General features: G+C 39.7%; 1 protein-coding gene across 1 annotated transcript in view; it reads left to right on the plus strand.

Annotated features, from left to right (window-relative positions):
- Positions 1-25,564, plus strand: part of PHEX (phosphate regulating endopeptidase X-linked) — a 112,969-nt gene extending 87,405 nt beyond the window's left edge. Inside the window, exons 16-22 of the mRNA XM_050909927.1 lie at positions 11,307-11,361; positions 14,557-14,624; positions 16,477-16,607; positions 19,640-19,705; positions 19,817-19,921; positions 21,725-21,801; positions 25,425-25,564. Coding sequence (XP_050765884.1) covers positions 11,307-11,361; positions 14,557-14,624; positions 16,477-16,607; positions 19,640-19,705; positions 19,817-19,921; positions 21,725-21,801; positions 25,425-25,527 — 605 coding nt within the window. The 3' untranslated portion in view covers positions 25,528-25,564. The remainder of the gene's footprint in view (positions 1-11,306; positions 11,362-14,556; positions 14,625-16,476; positions 16,608-19,639; positions 19,706-19,816; positions 19,922-21,724; positions 21,802-25,424) is intronic.
- The last annotated feature ends 205 nt before the right edge of the window (positions 25,565-25,769 follow it).

A 25,769-nucleotide genomic window follows, 5' to 3' on the forward strand; every position in this document is an offset into this window, starting at 1 on the left:
CATTGCAAATGTTAGCTTAAATCACTTTTATTAAAGCTTTATGTTTCTGTCTTCTGTTTTCTGTAGCAAAAATGTGTGTACACATACCTCCATAAATATACAGTAACTCTTTAAGTGATAGCAACTCAGTCCTCTAGTATTAATAAATACGTAGCAATAAACGTGACTAGAGGAGACTGTGATACAGACCAGAAAACCTAAGAAGTGGTGTCCAGCGGATTTGTTCAATACCTTCAAGGACAAGGAGTGGTATCTGTAGTTAACTTAAAATTCTTACCTGTATAGTCTTATGAAATTATCTTGTATGTACAGTGCAACCTGTCTTATGCTAATTTTAGTTACTGTTTGTTTTTAGAGAGCATAAATCCTGGTTTGGAAGCATATGAGGTAAAAGAGCTGAGTTTTTCAAAGATGCGTATGGATTTGGATGTTCATTCCCGTTTGCTTTAATGGGACTCTGCATAGAAAATTTCTAACCAGCTTTAAAAGTCTCTACCAGTATTTCTGTGTACAACAGTGCTATCTTTACCCTGACACTTCTCTTTGCTCTTATTAGCTTTGCAAGTTAAATAGGCTTTCTTGTTCTGTGCCGTCAGGGTCTGGAAGGTGGCTGCCATAACCTCTGTGGTCTCGGTCCCCAAGGACAGGCATGTCAAAAATCACTGAGTTACTCCCCCTTTTTCTCCTGAATGTCTTCTTGTTGCAGAGAGAAGTAGTTTTTGAAAGGCACAAAATGAATATGTCACACTGAAGAGGTTACAGCAGAAGACTGGCAATCTGGGTCTGCTGGTATCTGCTCCTACTGATTTCTGTAAACAATTTCTGCAAACAATTTCTGCCTTCAAACCACTCACTTAAATTCTTCTGTGTCTAAGTGAGCTCATTTGTAAAGTGCGTGTGATAATTAGGCAGTTCTTTTGATTAAAATTAGTTCTAGGCCTAGACCGCTCTACCTTAATTAGAGGGCTGCCATCATTCAGCAGCCACGTTTTTGTTGATCATCTGAGGGAGCACTTGAGGCAGACTTCCCTGAGCTGATCACAGCTCTGAGGTACCTGTGAAGCATGACAGCTGCTGTTCCTGCTGAACTAAGCACTGGCCACCACTGCTGCTTCCGATGTATCGTGTAAACGGAGAGGAGGCCCAGTCAGCGCGAAATGAGAACCACCGCTGTTATGTCTTCTTTAATATTGGGTCCTTTCAAGTTTCAGCAGCGTTCAGCTCTTTCAGCCTCTCTGCCATGGCACATTAGAGAAGGCTGTAACAAGAGGCTGGAGTCACTGAAGCTAAATTTCACACTCGCTGTGTCTAACGGTGTCACGAAGCAGAGAGCTGTCAAACGTAACCAATCAGTCATGGGTGTAGAGGCAATTGTATTTTCTATCATAACTGCTGACCTTTTTGTACTGCTGGCATCTGACCTTGAAGTTTAGATAGTACTGCTCACTGTCCTTTTAGGACTGCTCCTAAGAGGGAAAGGATTTAGGTGGCTCTTTCTGAACAAAACCCTCTCCTACCTGAAAGAGAGGTACAAATGTAATCATGCCCTAAAAATGATGTGCAATAGGCGGGAAGATTCAAAGAAAGGCACAGTACAAACAGTCTCCCACTGCTGGCTGGTGTGATTTGCAGGGGAAGAGGCCCTGGGAAATGGGGGAGGAACATGCTGAGGTCTGAAGTTGCTGATAAATATTTGACACACATCACTACTGAGTTCCCATTAATGCTGCTGGGAAAGAACTGCACTGTGGGAGACTGAAGTTTGCGAGCCTATGCATACTCATATTGTGTGATGTATCTGTTGGGCAAATCTCATGCCCAGCAGTTATTACCTTACTGCTTTGCAGCTATGTTCTCAGTAGTAATCCATACAAAGTTCTGTAGGGGCTGGTGATACGCTACAAAAACTGTGGCCTTTTTAGAGGCCTAGTTAAACAACAGAAAAAAAGTTCTACAAACGAGAGTCATTTGAGAATAAGAAATAAGCATGAACTCTAGCAAGTTAAATGTAAAGTTGTGATATAGCAAGCCCACAAAGATTTTGAGGACCAACTTTCTGAGAGCATAAGAACTAATAATAAAACCTTTTTTCAATTACACTTAAAGAGGAGAGTCTATAAGGCATAAAAATAAGATAATTCTTTGCATTGAAAGAGTTTGGAAAGTTCTTATCCTGGAGCTTTTTCTTATGGGAGGTAAGTCACAGGAACTGTTTCAAATTTAGTGTCAATAGAAGGTACTTTAGAAGAAATTCGTAAAATGAACTGTGACAAATATAAGGACCAGCTAATAGTCTCCCAAGTATTTCAAAGGAACTTAGACAAGAAATTGCCAAACAACCAGCTTTGATGTATAGCTTATCACTTACAGTGGCCTTAGCACAGGAAGACTAGCTGTGGCAAGTGTCAAATCCTTTTTTTTCAAAAGAGAATCCAGAGGGATCTGCATAAAAAGTCATTCTAGCCCCTATATGAAGGAAACTGGTCGTGACCACAACATGAAGGAATAAGAGAGAATGAATAAGCATATGATATAATGGGGAAGAGTCAATGTGACTTGGTTTTTGCTTTTTCTTTTAGAAAAACCCATGCTTTCTTTGTCTATTAGAGTTTTTTGAAATTCAGAAAGCAAGTAAGTATGCTTGATATACTATGTTTATTTCCATAGAACACTTTTGATGAGGTTCTTTCCCAATTCCATTAACTGGAAATTGTCATGGGACAAGAAAGAAGGTCCTTTCATAAGTTAATGTCTGATTAGAGATAAGAAAAGGATGCAGGAACAAATTACTTGTTTTCAAAATAGTTGGAGGGGTGTGTTATGAGGATCTGTGCTGGTCACTGTATTAGCAGATGATCTGAAAGAGGTTGTTCTGTTCTGAACAAAAGAACGGACAGATATAAACTTGGTCCAGGAGGACAGGTGCCTCCGTTACTGATTGCTGGAAGGTAGAAAGATATACTAGTAGAAGAATTACCTCACAGATCGGTGCCTGATGCTCTTTCCCTACACATTTACTACTGATCACTGCTGGAAATAAGAGAATGAACCAGACAGGCTCTTCATCTGCTTGAGTGCCCCTGTTCTTCAGTGAGCAAACTGGATTTTAGTGTGTTCAAGGTTATTTATGTTCTTGGTAAATGAGTTTACTAAGAAGGAGGATTTGAGAAATGAGAATTTTAAAATGCATAACAGAAATTGTTTCTGGAAAGCAGCTTCTACATTAACTGGAAAATACTTTGTTCCAAAGCTGATTCTAAAAATTAAAACCATTCAGTTTGGAAATGGAAATGTACTGTGTGATGTTATCAACACAACCTCCAAACTTGATTAGTCACTGAAGGCTTCGCAAAAGAGTTTAGAGAAAAAGCAACATCAGTGCATTGAACCATGGATTCTGAAAAGGAGCTATCATCAGGTACCTGCAGAAGTGGAGGAGAACATGGAGGTCCTGATCACTTCTGAACTTTAGGAAGATGCTTTTGCTTTCTGTGCTCAGAGCACAGGGAGGTCTCTGACACACTCCTGATGGAAGAATTACAAATTCTTCTGTCTCTGTAGTCTGCATCACTGACATAAGCATTAAACAAGAAATTACTGTGATCTCCATACAAGTCCATGCAATCTTCATACACAGGCAAGTTGTTAGTGTTTTTCGCTTGACTACTCAATTACTTGAAAGAAAAGGTCTTTCTTCACTAAAAGTGAAAATCAATAGAGAGTAGAAACTAGATGATTTAGAAAATTATTAGACTTGGGAGAATACAGCAAAACTTGCATGTGCAGTAGATTGTAAGAAATTTTGCTGCACTTTAGTGCAAACATCCTTATGTTTGCTATTGCTTAATTTCATTTTCATTACTAAGCTATTGATAACTTGAATGGCCAACAATTCTGTTAATATCTCCAAAGAAGAAATTAGAAGATGTATCAAGGTAAGATGTGCTGCAGAGCAGAGTTAAAAAATATGGTACATATAATTTATCTTATAATTATACAAGTTTACTCCTGATGTTATCTTTACATGAGTTCTATTTATTTATTTCCTATTTTTCCATAATTCAAAGTGTCTTAAATTAACACCCATGCATGTTTATAATGGTTGTTAATAATTTTTCAATCCTAGTTTGGATCATTTTTCAGTTTTCTTTGTATTTACTCATCAATTTCCCCTCAATTATAGGTACTTAACAAAACAACAGGTACATGTCATTGCCTTTAGATTCTAAAAAGGTATCTAAGTACAATTCATATAAACTAAGCAGTATGAATACTATCTTTTTAATTATCATCATTGGAACAGAAAAACACTTTCCAAAAGGCTCTGTTTCTTTTAATGAGCTCTAGAGCAGTCAACAAATATGTGCTGAAAATAGATGCAAGTGATGATCGAAGTATGCTAGCATACTTCTGTTGAAGAAAAGGTTTTATTTCATTACAGCACTAAAATATTGGCCCTTGAATATGTTAAGTATAGAAGGGAACTGCTTATTAGACATTTGGTGTATTTAATTTTCTTTCCAAGTGTAAATATATATGCCTCTAGAATATATCCAAAAAAGTAACGTTTCTGAGTTGTGAACAGTAATGAAAGGGAGATTTATAGTGAACTGAGGCAAATGTAATCAACACACTCATGAGGTGTAAGCTTGAATGGATAATTAACTACTGTTGATATTATCTCTGTAAGTTTATACCCATGCTCCTTCTAAGTCATTTGTGCTTGTACAGCAGTTCTCTAGTGAAAGTCAAGAGGCCTCTTTAGAGAGTGGCTTCATTACATGTTACAGGAAGAAGATATAATCTAAAACAGAATTTTAAAATTACGTTCGAATTAGCATCCATAGAGAAAACCACAGATGAGAACTCAAATTAGCCAATAAGTATCATCTTTATAGAAGCGGCATGCAGTTATTGATGCTGGCAGCTTGCTGATGCTGTGAGTTGCAAGGGAGAACCCTTATCTTGCCAGGAGCCAGGGAAGTGCTGGCAAACAGCACACGGTGCTCTGGCCAGGGGAGGATGAGGGGACTGTGTGTAGGGGCACTTTCTCTTCCCTTAAGAACTAGACTAATTGGAAGGTTATTGATGAAGTAGTTTCAAGTGTGCCATTAGTTTCCAGGAGGTTAATGAACATAACAGATTTGGACTGAACACTTTCTGAGCCCTGTTATTAAGTAAGCTTTAAGTCTTCTTAAGTGAGCCCTCATTTTCAATTTTCCCTATTTGCTAATGACCAGTATTCTCTTTTCTTTAATTATGGTCACAGGTGAGGTGATGCGTGATCCTTACATCCATTCTTTACTTCTTCTCCTAAAATTCTTATCTATAAATGCACAAAACAGGAGAACTTTTTCTTTGTTCTTCTTTTTTTTTTTTCCTGGGGAATCTAGTGAGTTTTTTCCTTTAGAAAATAAAGATTAAAGTTTCTTGTAAAAACAGGTGTTTTCACAGGTTTCCTAGTCCCTTAACACAGAGTATTCCTTGGCCCCTCACAAACCATCTCACGTTTCTCCTCATGTTGCCCCACTGAGGTTGGGAAATGCTGGGTTCTCTCTTTTTCGTGAGCAGCAAAGAGCCTCTTGTCAGGTGAAGCAGAAACTGAGCCAAGAATTGAACCAGAGGCTGCTGAGTCCTCTGCTTTGAGACCATCACTTCTCTTTATCTGTTAATTAATTTATTCACTGCTCCTCAGAAAGCTGGGCTTTGCGTTCATGCATAGCATAGAACAGTTCCTGTGCCTTACACAATTTATATTTTCTATCCTTACACAATTTATGCTTTCTATCCTCTTTGTCCACAGGACAAAACTTGAAATTAAGTGTAGGATTCAGGTCCATGTTATGACAGAGAGTTTGATCCTAATCACCTACATATAGGTGCTCAAAGCTGTCTGGGATGCTCTACAGCATCCGATATCTTTCCTCGTGTCTGGTGTATCTGACAGAGAACTTGCAGGACACCCTTGCCCATCGAGACTGGCAGCTAGAGCCCAAGCAGGACATGCAAAGTCTTCTCAAAAGGCACTGGGAAGAGATTCAGTTGTCCAAACAGAAGTCTGTGGAACCATTTTAAACAAATGTATACTGCCCTTCGCGCTGTTTTTAGATAACTAACCAACACCCTAGTTGTCTTCATGTTTAATTCCTTATGTGAATTCGATATCGTTTGTTTAACGACCAGGAGTTAGTCTTCTGTTTATATCTTACCCCTTTAAAACTCTCCATCTGAATTCATTCAATGACACTGGAAAAACAAGTTACAGCTTTTAAACGTATCTGAGAATTGCCAGTACAACTATCAGCAGAGTACCCTGTATATCACACACTTTAGCACAGCTGTCTCCCATATCCATTATTTACATACTGGATTCACTAGCCTGTCAGAAGTTGCTTTAAACAAACCAACTAATTATTGGAAATCGTAAATGCACTAACTTGGAATAAGGCTTTACTAGATCTTGTCTTGCTCATTTCAAAATATCATACAATATAACTGAATAATGTAGTTGAACTATAGAATTTGAATTCATATTTAGATTTGAACTCCAAATTTCCTCATGATTTGGTGAGCCTTCTCATGTGTTTTTATTTTACTTCATCCATTATTAGTCTGCATCGTTTCAGTGAACTATCAGATGAAATGTGATTGCGTGTGTCTCCTCAGTGAAGTAACAATATTACACTGAGTCACAGGGCGTTCATCTGCAAAATATGTATTATAATACCATGAAGGTATTCGCTGGTAAATGGATTCATTAATGGCAGTAAAGCCCCTGTAAAATTGGAAGAAAAAAAAAATTGTTTCAAATTTGAAATACATTCTAACAAGCTTTATAGCACCTTGCTGCGGAGACAGGCTGAAATTGATATAATGGATAAAATGAAGCTAGAAACCTTCAATTAAGTTAAAAGTAGTCTTGTGCAGGTAAAGAGTGCTGTCAGAGCTTCAAGATCAGCATAAATTCAGAGTGCAATTTGAAGTAAGCGGGATGTACTCCACTGCTTGAAATGCCCCTGTGTTCCAGAGCAATAAGGTGAGTAAGAGGAAAGTTCAGCAAAGAGTCACTGTACAAGGGTCCAGACGCAGGGGTTAGAAAAGCCAAAGCCTACCTGGAGATGAATCTGGCGAGGGATGTGAAGGGCAACAAGAAACGTTTCTGCAAGTGTAGCAGCAGAAGAAGAAAGTCTAGGGAAAATGTGGTCCCACTGCTGAATGGGGGCAGGGGACCTTGTGACAAATGACATGGAGAAGGCCGAGGTACTCAATGCCTTCATTGCCTCAGTCTTTACTGGTAAGACTGGCTTTCAGGAATCCCAGGCCCTTGAGACCAGAGGGGAAGTCTGGAGCAAGGAGACTTACCCTCAGCGGAGGAGAAGGTTAGGGAATATTTAAACAGACTGGGCAGACACAAGTCTGTGGGCTCCGACAGGGTGCACCTATGAGTGCTGAAGGAGCCGGGTGATGTTGTTGTGAGGCCACTCTTGGTTATCTTTGAAAGGTTGTGGTGATTGGGGGAGGTTCCTGAGAACTGGAAGAAAGCAAATGTCACTCCTGTCTTCAAGAAGGAAGATCCAGGGAACTACAAGCTGGTCAGCCTCACATCAGTCCCTGTGTACAAGATGGAGTAAATCCTGGGAACAGTTTCTTTGACCAGCCTTCTACGATGAGATGGCTAGCTCGGTGGATAAGGGGAGAGCCATGAATGTGTTTCATCTTGACTTTAGCAAGACTTTCAGCACTGTCTCCCCTAACATTCTCAAACACAAACTGCTGAAGAATGGGCTAGACAAGTGGATAGTCAGGTGGACTGAAAACTGGTTGAACTGTTGGGCTTAAAGGGCTGTGATCAGAACTGCTGGGCTCTAAAGTGTTGTGATCAGTGGCACAAAGTCCATCTGGAGGATGATCTAGCCTGGCTGTCCCACCTTGCCACCTGTAAGATGCATGGATGTAGGGTATCAGTGCTGTTCTGTGACAGCTTGAACTCAGCTGTCCACAGACCTTCAGTGCTCTTGCGGCATGTGACACTAGCGCCTATCTCAGAATGATGCTGCAGTCCTATGGCATTGCTCCAAAAGTAGGTAGGTAGTAAGAAGGTAGGCAAGTCAGATTTTTGCAAGTCCAGGTCCTACATATGGCAGATAGGTTTGTGGGGGGTCTGTAATAAGACAATGCAGTTTTCTTTCTGTGTGCTGTTGGTGAGTAATGGCCTTGAGTGCAGGCTCCGAGCCTGCACTAGCAATAAAGTGTATGGAGAGGCTTTCAGCCTGTATCCCTCTTCTGGGGCTGTGTAGAGGGAGGAAGCATGAAAAGATGCACTACAGGCTAAATTTATGATGAAGTGTTAGCTTAAAGTACCTTCCCAGTGCCTGTATCCATACCTTAAGATGTGAAATTCTCTGAAGTCTGGCTGACTTACTCCTCCAGATCAGACCTTTACTTGCTTGAACTCCAGTGGCATATAAATAGTCCCATTAGTATTTATTGCTTCTACAGCCTACTATGAGCTCTCTGAATTTTGTCATTAATTCTTTTAGGTACAATATGCCAAGTAAGCAAGAAACAGACTTCACAAGGGAACTGCCTAAATTGAGGGATTCAAAACAGCACAAAATAAGAAACTGTCAGGTGATCTATCTCCTGCTACAATTTCAAGAAGATTCTAGGTCTAGGACATTGTTATCCTTGTTCCCTCCAAGGGTGATCTGGTTGATGCTTGCCTGAGGGAGACATTGCAGACAGAGGGATGCCCTGCCTTGTCAACTCCAAATCTGTTCCTTGTAGTGTTGCCACAGTGAACAAGCACCCTTCTTCATTTAGTGCTACTAATCTCTGGAGAACAGGACACATTTGCTTTACTAGCTGCCCAAGAATCACTTTCAAAACTAGATAATTTTTTTTTCTTAAAAAGGAAAAAAAAATCCTATTGTAATACATTCCAGTTCCCTGAGTTTTTCTTAAATGTGTATTACATTCTAGTGGCTTCTGACTCTGCTTTGTCCTGAAAATACTTCCTAAGCTTCCTTTAGTGCAATCAAACTACAACGGTGTTTCACACAACTGCCCAGAAGCAGAAATCACTCCTTCAACAAGCTCTATGCTCAGGCACGTCTTACCTAAAATGGATCCTGACTTTAAGTAAAATAATTATCAACCTGTTGTATGGATTCAGGATTGGAGCGTCTTCCCGTTCATTCCCATGACTTGTTCAGTGAAAACTTTATCTCATGGCTTAACTCACATCTGACTTTTTCAGTGATGTCCTATGAAGACACCTTTAGATTGTATTTCTTAGATGGATGAGCCTGAGTGAAGGTTTGCACATTACTGTAAATAATGTATATTACCTCTACCTGGTGCACAGACAAGTGCAAATTCACTACACAAGTCTATACCTGGACAAAATAATTGCAGTTCCTTACAAGATCTTGATAGCTTCTTGGTGCAGTGACAGGCACACAGGATTGTGTGATCCCTAAACATGATTTGTGGGGTGACTGTGCTACCTTTGTTCATACCATCTTCAGTATGGGCTCATTTGTTCATTTTGGCCGCAGTTCCTCTCATCTGCTGTTGGGGGGAGAGGATCATTCAGGGTTAGCAGACCCTAATGATTCCTTCATTAAATGGTCTCTTTGGCATGTCCAAAAACCTTCCCTGAGGTTCAATATTTGGAAGGAACCAGGCAATGTAGTTCAGACTAGATTTCCAGCTCTTAACACCAGATCTTAACTTAGTGTACTAACAAGCAATTTTCATCAGGTTGCATGGGCATACCATTGCTGTGAGATGTTTAAAAACATACATAGTAAATACTCTTCTGTGTGCGCTGCGAAGCAAAGAGAGTTAGATCAGGAAAACTTTGTCCTTGACGTTGGTACAATTGTGTTTTGTAGCACTGGAAAAGCAAATGTTAACATGCTTGAAAAAACAAAACAGCATCTGGAGAAGTAAGAGAAAAAAACACTCAGAAAGTAAGTTTGAAAAACCACACTTTTTGTAAGCTAATTGCAAATAGGTATTCAAGGCAGCCAGGGAGGAGCAGCAGAAAAAAGCAGATGGGCAGGCCAGGAGGACGTGCCACTTGCCACATCATTTGACATGAATTACACTTAGCATATTGTCTTTAAAGACTTTGTAAGGAAAGGACAAAAATCTTGCCTGAAAATTTATCTCGGATATAAAGAAATCCATGTCCTATCTATCAACAAAAAAACTGAATAGGTTTAGAATCAAGTGAATGTGGTTTTTGTTTTGATCTGAGTGGCCAGGTGATTTCTTGAAGAGAGACCCATAAGCTGAAGCAGAGGTTCCTGGGAGAGCAAACGAATCACCTCAGAAAACTGGTTCTTCCTTGACAAGGCTATGTCCATGTGGGGTAACCTTCAAAGTAGGTGTATGCCCATGCTTTATAGATGGGAATTCCTGACACAAGACAGCAAATTCCACATTTGGGCCTGGAAGGATGACACTTTTCACCAGCATATAAAAACTTTGACCATAGGTGTCTTATTTAGCAGTTCTTTGGGCTGTTAAACTGTTACCACATTCAGCTCCACTGTCTTCAGAATCGTGGCACTGAAATGTCATCCAGGAATTAGAAATAGACCTGTGACTTTGAATACGAGGAACAATTTTGGTTCCTATGTGCAACATCAGTAGATCATCACTCACTAGAGTGTCCCCATTGACAGGTTTTTGGCGACTAGTTAGTCTACCAGAAGCAGCCAGGTAATTCCTGTAGCTAGACTGACTCTACAAACTTAAGAGTCTACAGCTCTCCCTTACCAAAGTGCCTAAGTACGTTCATTTACCTTTGATTTTCATAGACTATATAGAATTAGGCTTACATTTTATCACTTTCATATGTCTCTTGCTGCACTGAAGCCTCACTAAGCTAACACGTTCTGAATTCTTGTTGCGTTTTACCTATATGTTGTCTGTTGATCTGTCAACGCATCTGAGGGCAATCCAATAGTTTTCTTCACAGGAAACACTAGGTGTTTTTTCACAGGAACACATGCGCTTATACACACAGACGTGCGTGTAGCCATGGAAGAAAATAAAGTTCTTGCAGTGCAGCATCTTGTTGCCATTGTCGTCCTGAAGGAGGGAGGATCTCTCCTTCTTCTCAAAGACCCTCTCTACTGCATTCTGAAACTGCCACCTGAGGGAAAGCTCCTCTGGCAAAACCTTCTGAATCTAAACAAAAAAGGTCATAAAATCCAAACCCTTGGGCCTTGTGACTGTTATTCAGCTGTATTGAACCAGGGACCTCACTATTATTGGTTTTGCTCTTGCAGGATTCCCAGCAGGAGAACTGCAAAAGCCTTTCTTTTGGGGAACAGAGTATCCTAGGTAAGTACTGCACCAGGGAACCTCATACACCTGGAAATGAGGAATAACAGGGAAAGGTATTGGAAATACATACAGACAAAGAAGAGGGCATGGAGAAGAAGGCTACAGTGCTGAAGACAACCAACAGGTAGTGCATAGGAATACTGTGTTGTCCTTCCATAGGGAAGGCTTGGCCCTTGGGTTGTGTGTTCTTCCCTGCTGTGTCCTGCTTTTACTATTGAAAAAACAGACTTTGAAAACTGCTGCTTTGTGCGATAACTTTTCTTACCCTTGGGAGCTGTATGTGTTGCTGTTGTCTTAAACTGATGACTGATTTCTCACAGGAATTGCTAATTAAGTGCACCTGAGTGGAAGAATTTCAATGCTATAGCATGCAGATGCAGCAGTGTGCACATGGCAGGTATTAAAAGGAATTGTAAATCAGGTAACTAACACTTCCTCAACAGAAGTGAATACTCTGAGAAGCCATTTATTATCAGTCTATTGTTCACTTTCTGCTGATATCTAAGATTAACAGTGGGCCTTTGCCTGTGCCTCTTGAGGTGCATGAGAATATCACCATGTGCATAAGTGAATGCCTGAGCAGGCCCATGTGCTGCTGTAGCTGAGGAAGAGTAATTATAGGTCACATATATTTAATTTTGAAAAATCACTGCTTCTGTGCAGTTCAATAACTTTCTATTTTAGGGCAGGATAAGATCGTGAAAAGTTTCTGACGGCAGTTTCTGAAAGTTATTTTGCAGTTATATAAAGTCAGTTACTGGTGTAACATATCCTTAATAAATCTTTGTTAAAAAAAATCAAACTTTTCAAACGTTTTGGGTTTGCCCTCTTCCAATCTGGATGCATCCTTGTAAACAGGAAATTTGGCAATATATGTAGAGACACACATTCAATTTAGGAACAAATGAATTTGCATTCAAAGAGAATTCTTATGAACCAGGTGACTTTCTAAGTGGTAATTGGGGATAGAAGAAAGTCCTTTCTTGTTAAAGTGAACTTATTTTCTGCTGTGGTTTTTGCAGACCTGTTTCCAGCTTTGCTTTCTGGAGAGATTTCTGTGTACCCTGACCTTCTGCCATAGCGATAAAATTGTGCTTCTTTCAAAGAATAATACTTTGCTCATTTCTCTTCTTTAAAGGTTACCTTAGCTTAAATTGGTTTTGCTTGAGTACGTATCAAAATGAAATTTAGTAAACAAATGTAGCTGTTTTATATCAGACAACAGATTGCTTTTGTCCTTGAAATATTCTGGATCTGTTTTCTGTCTGCTTAAAAGAAGCAGTACATGGCACTGGAACAGAAAAATCAGCAAAAAGTCATCAGCTCTTGCTGGAAAACTGATTTAGCAAATATTTAACATTTAGTGGCATTTTAGTGTCCAGTTCCAGCATAACCACTATAAACCAGTTGCATCTATTTGCAGAAACGGAAGCTAAGTTATCACTTCACATCTCAGTACATGAAATAAAATACCATTCAAATGCCATCATTCATAGTTACAAGTCTTCAGTGCCAGATATATTGAAATAGAGGCTTCAGACTACCTGAGTTGGTAGCTTCCTTACAGTCCTCTGAGCCTCCCCAGTCCTAGAAAGTTCCCCTTTAATATGGTACCTGTTGGGCTGCACCTAATCCCCTCCATCTCTGTCCAGCTGTGCCCCAGAAGTGAAGAGCATGAACAGAGCTGGGAGCATTTCCGGCAAAAACGTTGTTGAGCTAGACAAAATGCTGAAGGGGGTTCACAGAAGCAAAGGCCAAAATTCACCCCAAACTTCAACCCATCTTTTGGAGCTGGGGAAAGCCCTAGGAGTGCCTGCGCACCAGCCTGTTCTTTGTCCCTGCCACTTGTGGTGACTGAGAACCTTAGAGGAAAAATAAGATGTATTTAGTAACAGGGCTTATTGGTTCTTCTTGACCTCTTTATGTGTTTTGTGCCATTCTTTTTATACTTCTCCAGCTGCAGAAGATCCCATATAACCACTTTATTTCAGATGTGGAAAACAAGTCTAATATAGTGCATTTAGTATGGGTAATTATCACTGTGTGCTACACAAGATTACAAATTTGTCACACAAAAGGATATTTCCATTGCTGAAATGTATAATTTTAACCAGTGTTTTTTAGTGAAGGTTTGCAATAGTACTTGGGGGGAAAAAAACAATAGGGAAGATTTTATCACATGCAAATTACCTTTCAGGAAAGAAAAAAACAAAGTGAAGAATTGTCATGGGAGCAGGGGGAATTAAATGATGTAATACTTTTTGGGCACGACTGAGATGAGCAATTAGTGTGCTATGGATCATTAAGTCCAGTAATAACATGTTACTTCAAACCCTTCCGCCTTTCTCCTGTTTCAATACAATGTGTTAGAAATACTATAAGCTACTTTGAAGTATGGCATCTCAATAACTGAAACAATTAAAATCAGAAAGAACAACTTAACAAATGCAAGATGCATTTAGTAGATCACATTCCCCCCATTATATCCACTGCATTTGATATAAAGAAGCCTGAACTTTTCCCTCTTTCATCCCTATTTCTCCCAGACGCATGTTTATTTGGATATAACAAGGAAAATATAAATATTTGTCAATCAGAAATACAAAATATTTCTTTCTATTCTGTTTCTCCAGTGCATTAGATCTGACTGTAGATCATGTCCTATTCCTGGGCAGGTGCAAGGAAATTGTACGACCTCTCTTTTTAAAACTGAAGGGAGATCTGTTTAATGCTTTACAAACTAGTCATTTGCAAGTCTGTTTGTTGCATGCCAGTGAAGAATGATTGGAGCTGGCATTACGGAAGCCCATTGCAGCCTTTGATCTATTCTTTTTTCATGACAATGCTAAGAGAATAATTTCACCTATAAGTTTGTCCTGTTCTCAGTTAGAATATACACAATGCAGTCAGCTGAAGGAGACATTTTGGAGCTCATGTGATGCTAATAAGGGATTTGGTTAGAAGAGTGAACCATCACAATGCTTTTTAAAGTTTTATGTTAAAGGTTGCTTTTAAACAAGTACGAGTTTAACATTCAGACTTTCAACAACTTTAAGTCAAAATTGTGCAGGTATGATTTTTAGACCCATTCTCCCCCAGTTTAAATAAATAATGATCTTTCCTGAGGTCTTCTGTCCTTTAATGTTCATGAGTGTGGACACTTTCTGAGGAAACTGCTTCTTTGTGTTACAGGTCATTAAGCTATGGTGCCATAGGAGTAATTGTTGGCCACGAGTTTACTCATGGATTTGATAGCAATGGTGAGTATTTGTCTATGTTTGTAACTTTTTTTTTTAACAGAGTTGACAGATTAGAAAGCTGACTTGTACATGCTTTAGCTTTTTTATTGTTTAGTTTTTTAACAATGCTGAATTGTATGAAAAAAATTATAAAGTTGTATTTTTAAATTTATTTACATACAGTCTTGCTTGTCCGAACCAGATTTTGTTTGGTAAGGAATGCTACAAGTTTGACGCTTTCTGTTTATTTGGAATGGAAACTAAATCAGCAACAGATTCAGAAAGTCCTGGCTAGGGGGAGTGGGGAGGACAAAGGGATAACTTCTGATTGATAAAAATTACTTCCAAGAAAACTTTTCATTTCAATTTTGACTTTTTTCAAAAGACAATTATGTACAAATTGTGAAATACAACACTGGAACAAAAATGGAACAGAAAACGTATTGCAAAATATTTAAAAAAAGAAGAGAGAGAGAGAAAGAAGAAATGGTCTGAAAATGTCAAACCAACTGTCCTGAAAAACTGGGTGGAGTGGGGTATTACTGCCATCTAACTCTGGCTATCTCAGTAAAGTGCTTTTTAAAATTGGGCTCCTGAGAGAGAGAGGCAGGGGAGGGAAGAGAGAGAGAAACACAAACTTCCTCCTCCAGGGAGCAATTCTGAGTATCTAACTGACATCCCGCTCTGACTCACTGTCTAGAGAAACCTCTTTCCACTGAAAATATAGGGAGTTTAAGGAAAAGCAGGCTTCTAACTCACTGCCTAACTGAAGTTAGGTTGCTTATGGTGCGTTACTTTGAATACCTTTTAAAAAATAAAAGGAAAACCTTCTATCCTGTTGGCACTGCTCTGCAATGTTTTGTGTCAGCAGACACTCCAGAATGGAGACATGTTTCTTCACAAACTCCCATCTCATTTATAGGAGAGTATCTAATCTCCGTCATGTCTCCAGCCAGTCAGAGAGGAACCTAAGATTTGATTCCCTAAGCAGACCACTACCTCTTGCCCAGGCTCCTACCTTCCAAATATAGAAATAAATACATCTCTAGGGAATTTGTCATCTTGAACAAGACAACACACAGGGAAAAAAATAAAGAAGTAAAAAGATGAAAGAAAACATCTTCAGTACTCGGTATCGTGTGTACTGGTTGCTCTCTACCTCTCTTTCCTGCAGTCGTAATGAAGAACCAAATCACAGAGCAAGGCTGCATCCACATCAGCAGCTAAACCTGCTCTCAAAAAAAGTCCTAACATGTCTTGTGTCTGACTGGCTAGAGACATGATGGAGATTAGATACTAACCTACAAATGGAGCAGGGACCTGAGGCTCAATCTTCCACAAGTCATTGCTGTAACTATCAGCCTGGGGAACGGGATGTATGTATTCTCCTTGCTTCCATGAATAGGGTTCAAATGTTCTGGTTTTGCTCCAAGGCAAAAAATGGACAGTTCAGAAGTTTCCGTGAAATGGATTTTTTTCTGGTCAAGCGTATAATTAATTAATAATAAATTAGTTATCATCAGGTTTGCAGAATCAAAGACATATGGGCTGAGGATGAAAAATACTCACAATTATACTAACAAGAAAGCTCATATGCCTCTTACACAATGTAATTATAAAATGTACTATAGAACTCATTAGTCATTACTATTTTTTTCTGAAAATGGAAATTATGACAATAAATAGAATGCCAGCTTTTCACCACTGACTTGAGTGGGGTCAAGATTTTGCTCACTGATCTTATCCGTTTTGTACACACACTTGCATGAGTACATTCACCTCTCATTTCTGTGCAGGTGATAGATTCCAAAACTGGAAAAGTATCAGATTTTCTCCTACAAAAACATTTGTTTTCTCTCTTTCTTTCTTTAAGGTCGGAAATATGACAAAAATGGAAATTTAGACCCTTGGTGGACAATGGACTCTGAAGAAAAATTTAAAGAGAAAACAAAATGCATGATTAATCAATACAGCAATTACTACTGGAAGAGAGCTGGCTTACATGTATGTAAAACACCAGTGATTGAAAGCAGTGGTGCATTAGGAGTTTTGGGGTTTTTTTAAAGTTATCTTTTTATAAATCCCAACGTATTGGGATATTAGGCTACCAACTTCATTTCTCACAACAAATCATTTTTTGAAGTGAATAATTGTGATAAAAATTGTCTGTCAGATTTGATTAGTCCAGTCAAATACTACTACCCACACCCTGGTGACAAGGCTAAACCACTTCTCCCCATGATATCATTTTGGAATCAGATGAAAATGATGAAGCCACTCAGCAGGGCTGGTCTAATTACTGTGAGCATGTTAAATGTCTTCTGAAGATGAAGTCCGTAATGAAAACTGAGCAGTCACTCTTTTTAAAAAGAAGAATATAATAGCATGTTTTATAGATTCCTTTAGCAATTCTACCTGTTATTTATTACAGCTATAAAATGGATGCATAAACCCTACTGTATTTCAGATTCAACTCTTGCTATTTCTTCCGTGTGCGCACACAGACCCAATTTGTATCTCAAATGAAGGGAGTATGATAGCAGCAGCTCATAGAAAAGGATTGAGAAAGAAAGTGCAAAGGAACGGTTTCTGTTTCATTGTCTATCATCAGAGCTATGCCCTTCCCTGAAAATGTGCACATTATATAAGTGTCCAAAATGAAGTATAAATAAGATAAATCCCAGACCTTCAGAAATCAATAGCTAAAATTCCAGTAATGTTGTCTGGGACATGATTTTAATCTTAATTTTCAGGATACAACACATACCCCACCGCCTACTCAATTCTACCACCTCTGCTTACATTTTAGAATCAGAAATATGATTACATCTTTGGCTTTTAAGAATAGAGAGGTCACATTGAATGCTTAGCAATAATTTTAACACTTTCCCCAGGCTGTTTGTATTAGTCTCAGAGATAACAAAGCCATATTATAGTCCAGTCTGAAGTCCAACAACTCAGACTTGAAGTACTTCATATAAGCTAATTTACAAATAAAAAAAAATTCAGGCTCATTCCTGAATATCTGTAGGACAAAAACTGTCAATACAAAAATGCCACTTAAAGAAGGTCATTAAAACCTTCCCCAAGGATGTGACTGAGCCCTTCCCATGCTCCTGCCATTGGCTTGGCCATCCCCTTTACCTTCTACGGTGTCTCTTGAGATGGGGTAGATCTGAATTTCCCCTCCAGTGTAGCTACTGCCTTTGAAGTCCATGGATGGGCTTACTAGAGAGATCCTGTTACCCACAGCCTTGTCATCTCCAAGGCTTTTTCCTCCTGTTTCCGTGGGATAACCTAAAGCACTTTTTAGATGATAGAAGAAGAATCTTCATATTTTCTGCCATATTTTATAGCTTCTGTATGAAGAGCTATGCATGCAAAGAGCTTTTTTTTGCCTGTCATTTACATCAATATTCTGCAGGTTTTTTACCCCTTTATGAATATTTTTCATGGATCAAGAAACCTATTTACTCTTCTTCTTTCTCATCTGGTTTACAATAAACATGTCTCCAGAAAAAAAGCATAATGAAAGAAAAAGTGGATATAGAAATAGGTTCAGAGTGCAGTAATCACATAAAGTCATCTGATCAAATAAAGGGCTTATCGTGGTCCCTGAGCCCTGTCACGAACTGTCTGCACAGAGTAGTCTCAGATACCTGACCCAGAGCTGCCTGAGATCAGCGGAAAGACTTCTTCCACTTATTAAAATGACCTATGGCCCAAGTGCCACTGCTAGGTTACTCTCATCTTATGCTCTAAATCAGTCTACTTCACAAGCCAACTGCAAGAAAAATGTGTGAGTAGGTAGGCCAGAAAAAAAGGCAGCGGGTGTGTGTGCATGTTCCCTGGTGTCCCAGCACGTTTTCTCTTAAAAGCCTCTCTCCCACCTCCATCTCCAGCCTCCTGAGGGGAGGGAGGGCTGGCAGGGAGGGGATGCACTTTCCTCTAGTGCTCCCATTTCTCCTTTATTACACCCTTGGGTGTAACATTGGACCCAAGGCATCAAGCAAGATGCCTTGAGTCCAATCTGGGTGCTCATCTGCACTGAGTGGTGGGGCTGTGCACATGCACCTGGGTATCCCCTAGGTCCTTTTACCTCTTATCCCCTCTTTTCGCCTCTTTTACCATCCTGAAACTAAGGTGAGTCCTGACACCAACCCCCCTATACTCATCCCTGTGGCATGGGAGAGCCTATCATCGGAGGATCTACAGGCCAACGTTGACCTTCAGAGCTCTGCTCAAAACTGCGCTCAATTACCTTGCTTATTTGAGGCATAGTAGAGAGTAAAACTGCTTAATTACAAATACAGTTTGGTAACACTAAGACCTTAGTAGGCTGAGTGATCAGAGATAATACTGCACTTGCAGAAATGAGGATTTCTTCGTAACGATATTGCACTTGGTGACACCAGGAGACTGGCTTTTTCACAAGGTTTAGATAGCACTGCTTCTCGCAATATATTCTTGTTGCTATTGCTCTTTCTCTTGGAATCAATACTGGGGAAAAGCAACATGAATCTCCTTTGCAGATATTTTTAGAGCACTGTATATACTATCAATTTCAATTCTGTCTCTGACAGTTATTTTTAATTACACGGGTTTATGTTATGACTTAAAAGTTATTTTAGCATCCCAGTAGTATATTAAGAGTTATGTAGAGAAACAAATATAAACTTTTAGATAAAAGTTTAAGAAAGGGGCTACTGGATCTCACATGTAACCAGATAAAAACAGTCTTCAGGGGAAAATTATAGATGCTCAGATCAAAGATCAGGGACTGGATTCTTGAGCGCATTTTATCTACTACATTTTGTGCTACAGAGATCTAGGACTAGAGCCAGGATAACTCATCAAGGAAGATTGTTTACTGACAGTTTTCACATTGAAACTCAGTTTTCTTAAGCAGAGATATGATGGTTGAAACTGGCTGAGGTCATTCTCACCTTGTTTTACTTTTTCCCTTGTTTCTTGAAGTTGATCAAGAAGGAAGTTCAGAAACGGGTCGAATGACTGATGTTCTTTCATTCTGCCAGGTGAAAGGCAAGAGGACTTTGGCAGAAAACATTGCAGATAATGGAGGTTTGCGAGAGGCTTTCAGGGTAAGTAGATAAAAAATATCTGAAATATAGTATTATTTAAAAAAAAAAAAAAAGCAAGCCGTGGTTAGGCTCCATGTTGCTGAAAGGCACTTGGTATCTCTTTCTTATCAGGCATACAGGAGATGGATTACAGAAAAGAGGGGAGGAGAAGAAGAACCTTTACTGCCAGGCCTTGAGTTCACACACAACCAGCTTTTCTTTCTGAGTTATGCCCATGTGAGTAGTACAAATGTGTTTCAAGTCCCCATCTATTAACCTGCACAATGTGCAGTGCAGAGATGAGACTGCTTTGTTTCAACAATCTACACCAGCTGAACCCAGACTTTTCAGGGTAGAAGCAGAGACTTCTTCTCCCAGGACTATTATTTCTTTTCTCTTTTTCTCTTTGTCCTCATCTATCCATGGTGGCAGAACTGCTGAAATTATTCTTGGTTTTGCACAGTGTTGTCACAGCAGCTTTCTTTCCTCTTGCTGCTTCCCTCCACTACAAGGGTCTTCTTGCGCATATTGGCTCCTTATCCTCTTTCCATTTTAGCTTCCCAGATTTCTGGTGCTTGCAATATGCAGCAGTTTCTGTCTGCTTCCACCACAGACTCCTGTTGCAAATGTACCACCACCATTCGTTACTGAGCATGTTGTTCAAGGAAACTAAGCAGCAGTGAAGAAAATCTTATTTTATTTTTTCCCATCTTTGTTTGCTGTACACTAAATATGCTGTAGCAAAACTTTGATAGGGGATGTGAGTTTTTTAGAAAAACATGTAGAACAAGGGAGAGAATCAGAAATTATTTATTTGGTTAAAAGAGTTGGGACAAACTCCCTATATGAGAAGTAAAAGTTGGGCTATAAAACTTTGCCCACCAGTTGAAGGAATGAATCATCTAAAACTGAAGAAACAGGACCCAATGCTACCAGCGCAACCAACCCTGGCTGAAAATCATTTCTCTGCCGAGAGTCAGTGTAGCAGTGTATGGGTCTATGGCCATTTCGGTTTGATGATGATGACCAATGAAAAAAATCCACTTGGGTCGTTTGTGCTGAGTTGAGTTTCACACTGTGTCAGTTTTTCTCCAAGAAAACTTTGAAGCCATAGGGAAGATCTGAGGTTGTTACAGGACCGCTGCAGGAATCATATGTCCAGTGGACCCTCTGAGGGGAGGCACATGCACAGCGAGAGCAGCGTATGCCAGGTACCCTTGAGCTCAGCCTATTTCCATAGAGCTCAAGACACTCAACAGACTCATTCAAACTCCCAGGGCTGTCTTCAGCCAGACAAAATTGCACTGAAGTCCACATATCCTATGGGCAGTCTGGCTTAAAGGATTTTGTCGATAGGAAACATTCAACACAGGGGCTTAGGTAAGGTAGGGGCTGCTTAAATGAGATTTTTCATGCAATGGATACAGCATAAGAGGGATTATTCAGTTGTGCACATATTCACTCTACCCTGTTTTGTGCTCAGTTACAATTGGGTCAAGTATCATATCAGGAATAGTGAATTGGGGACCACTGATGGAAACTTGAAAAATGTGTAATTTCAAAAGAAACTGACATTCCAACATGGAACAAATATGTCAGGTAATATAGCTGCAATTCTAGAGATGATAAGCATCATTACGTGTACCTTTTATACACATTACATAGCTTTGAGACCAAGAAGTGTGCTTGGTAATTATTAAGGCGTGAGATGGTGCAGCACAAGCTGAAAAGCAAGCTACCATTACAGTGAACTTCAAAAACAGAACTAGTAAAGTGGCTATGATTAGATAATGGGAATGAGTGGGTGGAGAATAACAGTGGGTGGAGACGGGATCCATTAAGGGATTTGAAAAAAAAGAGAATATACCAACAGAAAACTGCAAGTTAGCAAAGGTGAAACAAAATAGGAGTTTGTGGTGTCTTTCCATTTTGTGCATTCTGTAAGTAATAGGCATCTTAAGAACAGTAACATTACGTTCTGCTTTACTTACAAAGTCATCCCAGATAACACGCCTATTTCTGCTTTTTATCTTTTATTAGGTAAGATGCAACTCCTTTAGACCAGAATCTGCGAGAGAGCAAATATATATTGGAGCTCACAGCCCTCCTCAGTTCAGGTAGTGCAAATAATGTATTTACTCAGTATACATACAGAATCAATCACTGCAGCACACAAGTGCAGAAATTTAGCATGTTAAGAGGGGTTTAACAGCAAACACAAAATTGGACTGTGCTCTTGGCTTAGATTGAAATTGAACTGTTTTTATTAGCTTATCTTTCGCTATTACAAATGCTCTTCTGTAAAAATGAGGGTCTTCCATCTACCTTCAAAAGCAGTTGAACCAGAACACACTCTGGTCCCTGTGATGTCCTGTAATCATGGCCTGAGTATCTAAAATGTCTCATCTATCACCTTTTTTTTTCCTATGCAATTCTAGTTTAGAAAACAGTGAATATTAGGAGGGTCCTTGATTTAATCTGCCTGAGTTGATTAAAAGCTTCAAAGTGAGTACCTTGAATTATATTGATAATGCAAAGCAAAACATGCCCTGTGAGTTCAGTTCAAGATTAAACTCTTCAGCTGGCCTTCAAGAGACACTTTGCTTGAAGGAGCATAACAGAGTGTCTGTGTCTTTGCCCAAATGCCTCCCACAGGCTCCCCTAACCACAGATACCCATGAACCCCAAGAAGGAGAGGCCGGAAAAGGGGAAGGTTTAAATACTACATAAGAATTAGGAAGCCAGAGTTTATTTCTCTGCTTCTGCACAGAGTTTGTGTGACAAAGAGCAAGTTGTTTCTGTTGGGATTCACGTCAGTTGCATTTACTTAACTAAGAGTTGTGTTTGTCCTCAGTCAAGTGCTATATTACCTCTGTATTTGGGGGAAGGATGTTCACTCCACAAGCTGATTCATAACGGAGGTGTCTCCAATGCACTGGATTAGTTGCCTTCTGGAGATACCTACCGCTTTCTGTTGACTAAAGAGGGAGCTGGGATCCCACCTTCTCCATGGCTAAATTTAGGTGATATGAGCCCCCATTGCCTCCGTTCTCTCTTGGTCAAGTAAAAATAGCAATACCGCCTCCACAGGGGAGCTGTGAGGTTGCTTCACAGGTACGCTGACATATTCCCTGGACACAGCCATGCCAAAGCTGAAGATATAAACACGGCATGCATAACACACCTTGGGCTACTTATAACCAGAATGGGCTAAGAAATAATGGAACTGAAAACATGATGACACAAATTTAATATAAGCTAGCATTGCAGATGCTTGGTCTTGGTAGACTTCTATACTCTGCATTGAAACCTGCACTACTGTACCTTTGCAATACCTGTTACGCCAGCTAGCTAGGGTAAAACTAGTGCAACATGCAAATCTGCATGCCTTTTAACAATTGAAAATACATCATGACAATGAGGACAGGAGTATCAGGATGATCTTCAGCCTATAAAGCGATATTTTTTTATAATTCCTACCCTTGTTAAGATTTTGGTAAAATAACCATCTCTTGCCTTTTAAGTCCTCAGATTTATTTACATATACGTATATTTATATATTCTGAATCATTACATAGCTACATTCCCATGAGATGGTGCAAATCACAAAATATACAGGGAAGCCTGGGCATAAAGCATTCATGAGGAAAACTCATGAAAGAATTGGGCTAAGAAAGAAAATTCCAGAGAAGATTAGATGAATTTGGGGTCTAGAAAATACAGACAAAACTTTTTCTTAGTTTTTAGGTGAGATACTCAGCAGAGGCTTCTGTTTCAGACCTGAAGAGAAACCGTGGTGCTTGTCTCTTCTTGCAAATCATATCAGCTGGGCTAACAAATTATATTATCTATTTCCCCAAACTTTGTTTCACTTATGTTCCAAGACCATTATAACAGCAGTACAGCTAGTTTCAATGTTGACAGCTCTTGCTATCCAAAAAGCCCAAACAACCCTTTTTAAAGTAATTATAAAAAAGTAGCTATAAAAGATGATAGAAATGAGCAACACATATCGTGAGCATAGGTGTGTGCATCTGAGCTAGTCACCCCAGGTTCTCTTCACAGTCAAAAAAGAACAGGCATTTTGAAAGTGTATATATCTATATATATATCTCTCATCCTTCTGTAAGTAATAAATTTAGATTACTTAGACTCTTCAAGTACATCTTTCTGTTGACTGCCAAGGGAGCCCAGGGTGACCCGTTCAGGGGAAGGTGTCTCTACTGTAGTTCAATGGGATGAAATCCAGACAGCCCACTCTGATTCCACAGTTAACGTGTGGCAATATCAAACCATGGGTAGAAAAGTCATGTGTATGGACACATAAAGATCTTTCACTGGCTAGATTCTGGTTTTATTTATTTTTCATTGGCAGATTTTCAGTATTAACGTGTGTCTTCACTATTTTTGAATGCCAGTTTCAGAGTGAAATCCCTGGCATGACAGGCAGAACTCACACCAACTTCAGCAGCTGTTCTGCGTGACCAGCTCATACTGTTCCAGTCCCTGAATATGTATTTGCAATGTTTTTACAGTAAAGTTGTATATCTTATTTGAAGGCTAACCTCATTTTGTAATTCTCCCTACAAAAATGACCTTTAGACATTTTTGTGCCAGCTGACTGCGAATTTTCTTACCCACAGAAAGTCTAATCAATGTAATAAGAATGTTTTCTACCATGCTGAGCTACGCTGAGAAGCCGATTGTCTTCAATGGAGAAAAATGCCTTCCCACTGCATAACAAAGAGGGTGGAAGGGCATACAATTAATATCTCAGTAGATACTTTTCTGCTTTTAACTCAGGATGCTGTTTACTTTAATACCATTGCAAATTTCAGGTTAGTAAATTCCAAGATGCTTAAAAGCATAGGAAAAATCAACAAGCAACACAATCCCAATCTAGCAATGGTAAAATAATAATTTCTGACAGCATGAAATAATACAGACATGAAAGCAGGAGCCAAGGATGACTGCATACAAAGAGCGAGTTCTTCCCCTATGCCTGAAGGTGCCAGCCTGGGATGCAGACGCATTGTCTAGCTTGCGTGAGGCAGGGATGTGCTGCTCTTTCAGTATCACACGATCTGTGGTGGAAGCAAGAGAGCCTGGGAGCTGGTCAGGGCAGAAGCCTCAGAAAGTGTATTTCCAAAATATCAGAGGAGTTGAGATGCTCACAGGTTTAAGGCTGAGCTGGCCGACAAGAGACGCTCTGCCTGCCTGCCCAGGTTCAGGCTGCAGAGTCCCAGGGAGCCAGCATGTGTGTCTGTGTACATGGGTGGGCAGAGGGTCTTGTTACAAGAATCTGGCTGGCACGAGCCAAATCAAACCACTTCCAGCACAGCCACATTTTGTGCTTACATGCTCCTGCCTGCTGGACTGCAGTGGTTTGGCAGGTGCTGGAAGAAGGATTCCACAGTGCAAAGCTACCACTGATCTCCCACCTTTGCTGCCAAGGGTCGGGTTAGAAAATTGTTCTAAATGATATAGTATACACAAAAAGCAATTATTTTTGTTGAGTTTCTAGCAAAGATGCTTCTCAAAGCACCAAATGAAACAAGATTGTCTTCACATTAACTTTAAATGGGAGTGCTTCTCCTGAACTTTTTGGTTTTATTTGTGGAAAAATGACATGGAAAGCCTGAAAATTCAATCTGAAGTGAACACGCTGAAACACTTACAGGCCTGTAGTGTTTAACAGAAGACAACCTGCATGTTGATCATTTTTCTTTTCTCTTTGCAGAGTTATCGGTGCCATGAGCAACTTTGAAGAGTTCCGTAAAGCTTTCAATTGCCCAACAAATACGACAATGAACCGAGGAGCAGAATCCTGCCGGCTGTGGTAGACGTCTATTCCAGGTCTTCTGTCAAGAGGGGTCTGCAATGTGGACTGCTGCACCTGAGCTCAAGCCCACTGCTAGAGTTTCAGAATAACGTTCTGCAATCTGGAGAGGTGTTACTTCAAATGCATGTTCCTTATCCATGCTGATGACCTGCATGGATCTAATCACTCTCTATTCAGAGCCTAGAAACATTCGAAATAGAAGAGGATAGGTTTTCTTTAATGATAATAAAAAAAAAGAACTCT

This window comes from Gymnogyps californianus, chromosome 1, assembly GCF_018139145.2.
Source record: "Gymnogyps californianus isolate 813 chromosome 1, ASM1813914v2, whole genome shotgun sequence".
NCBI classification, from domain to species: Eukaryota; Metazoa; Chordata; class Aves; order Accipitriformes; family Cathartidae; genus Gymnogyps; species Gymnogyps californianus.